Below are 2,234 nucleotides of genomic sequence, written 5' to 3' on the forward strand. Positions count from 1 at the left end.
ATTAATCTATTTTAGAAATATAAAATCGTCATGACTTCTCTAATGTCTGAATGAATCAATCAATTGCTGGTCGATTTTTTTCTAAAGAAAAGTGAAGAATTTATTCTTTCAGACAATCAACAATTCTCTTTCTCCACTTCACAACAGCTCGTCTACAACCCCACACAAAATATACAGTAAACATTTGACAGTGGGATGTATGCTATCTATATATACAGACTGTTTTTATTTTATTTTTTCTTACCAGCCTCTTACTGGAGACTGAAAGTGTCCGTGCTCAGAGTTTCCTACTAAATCAACCATCTGTGCAGCCGAAGGAGACACACTGTGATAACTGTAAACGCTGCTGTTTCCAAACACCGGGCTGTAATGTCCCAGAGTCACGTTAAAAGGAGCAGAGTGGGAGCCGCACAGCCTCCCGTCCCGGACCAGCACCGGCACCGGGACCCTCCTCCCCGCGGCCGGAAACCCCGCCAGCTCCAGGCTCTGGTCCTGCCGCTGCCGCTTACATTTGTACCTCCTGTTCTGGAACCAGATCTTCACCTGGGTGGAGGTGAGCTTGAGCAGGTGTGCCAGGTGGTCTCTCTCCGGGGCGGACAGGTACCTCTGCTGCCTGAAGCGCCTCTCCAGCTCGGACACCTGGGACTGAGAGAAGAGGACGCGCGGCTTCCTGCGCACTCTGGCGCCGCTTTTTGCGCTTTTGTCCCCGTCAGGTGAACAGTCCAGTCCGCTCATTTCTGCAGAGAAACAGAGAACACAATTAATTATTGAAACTCTGGAGGAAAGAACATGATTTAGCTAGCATATGGCAGCATTTTCAGGAGGAAAATCAGAGCCAAGAAACTTCACTTTCTTGGTGAACAAAGTGAAGCTTCTTTTCTATGTTTAGTTTCTTCCACCTGATAGTCAGCCATCACCTGTGGGAAGGTGATTTACTGACACCTAATATGAAGTCGTTAAATCTAACACACACTAGGGGATGAGTCCATCTCCATCCTGAGTTGAACAGGGATCCAGTCCATCAGCTCTTTGGTCATGATTTCTTTCATTTACATGCTTTACAAGAGAAATTCTAATTGTCATGAATACGTCTACTTTTGCCACCTGTTTGAAAACTCTAGTTCATGTTTTCTTTCTTTTTTGTTGTTGTTAAAAAGAAAACCAAATGTCAGAAGGTAAAGTTGTCCGAGTTGGAAGATCTGAATTGTTTTTTGACGTGTTCAAAACACTGGTTAAAATTTAACTTAAAACTAAGTGGCAAGCAACTAAATAATCCAATATGATTATAAAATATTGTTTACCACTTCACCAGTGTTACATGATGATTTTGTGGAAACTGTACTTGTAGAAAAAGTGTCAATTTCTCTTGTAAATCCTATCAGTCACATGAATCCTTCCTTTTTCTTAGAAACTGACTTCATTCCGTTTGGATGTTTGGTGCCAAATATTACAAATTCAAGGACCTCTCATACATGTCAAAGTTCACCTCAGTAGTTTGCCATCTGTTTCGGTTTTCTGACAGAGATGTAAAGGAAAGTGAAAATGTGGCAGGTTTTAGGCCGCTCCATCGTGCGCCCTGCAGGTTCCATCCTGTCCAGCGGCCGAAACCCACCTAGCCAAGCATCAGCCGATAAAATTAACTTATTATGAGCGTCAGATATCACCTTACCCTGCTCAGTTATCTCCTCTTCTGCCGTTGATTTCTGCGCATCGAGCTCCTGTATCCCTGAGACGCACGGCTCTGGCTGACAGTCATAAAAGTCGCCGTGTCTGTGCATGTGCTGATGCTGCATCGGAACAACTTGGTCGGTCATCAGAAACTCATTTTCATAGTCGTTGTGGTTCTCCAGCCTCAAAATATCCCTCACAGAAAAAGGCGTCGAGGTCGCTGAGCTGGCATGCATCCCCACAGGTTTGGTTTTGGCTGAGAGTCTCTTTGGTTTGGTTCCTTTGACGCGCTGAGCTGAGAGCAGCTGCTGATGCTGCCGGACGGAGCTGATAGCTGACTGATGAGTGAAGGCCCAACGAGATTCAGATCATTCAAGGGTCCGAGCTAATGAGTGTAAGGCTGACATATATGTGAGCAACACACAGACAGGCTGCCTCACAGATGTGCAGCTCCTGTTCTTCTCGCCTTACAGGAACACCTCTCATCATATCCGCCCTTCTCTCAGTGTGAGGAGGCGTAATTAGGAGGGTTAATTAAAAAGAAAAAAGACCAGGTGACGGAGTGT

The 2,234-nt window shown here is 45.1% G+C and overlaps 1 protein-coding gene across 1 annotated transcript; it reads right to left on the bottom strand.

Annotated features, from left to right (window-relative positions):
- Positions 1-240: 240 nt before the first annotated feature.
- nkx2.7 (NK2 transcription factor related 7) lies at positions 241-1,904 on the bottom strand. The gene is made up of 2 exons (XM_022200837.2): positions 1,670-1,904; positions 241-737 (listed from the first exon to the last, which is right to left on the bottom strand). Exons 1-2 carry the CDS (start codon positions 1,902-1,904, stop codon positions 241-243), a joined length of 732 nt encoding a protein of 243 aa, XP_022056529.1.
- Positions 1,905-2,234: the final 330 nt, after the last annotated feature.

This window comes from Acanthochromis polyacanthus, chromosome 7 (assembly GCF_021347895.1).
Source record: "Acanthochromis polyacanthus isolate Apoly-LR-REF ecotype Palm Island chromosome 7, KAUST_Apoly_ChrSc, whole genome shotgun sequence".
Taxonomy (NCBI): Eukaryota; Metazoa; Chordata; class Actinopteri; family Pomacentridae; genus Acanthochromis; species Acanthochromis polyacanthus.

Excerpts from the sequence above, each read along its gene's own strand:
- nkx2.7 (XM_022200837.2), bottom strand. The coding sequence starts at position 1,904 with ATGCATGCCAGCTCAGCGACCTCGACGCCTTTTTCTGTGAGGGATATT. Across the intron at positions 738-1,669 it reads AGAGGAGATAACTGAGCAGG|AAATGAGCGGACTGGACTGT; the intron begins GTAAGGTGATAT and ends GTTTCTCTGCAG.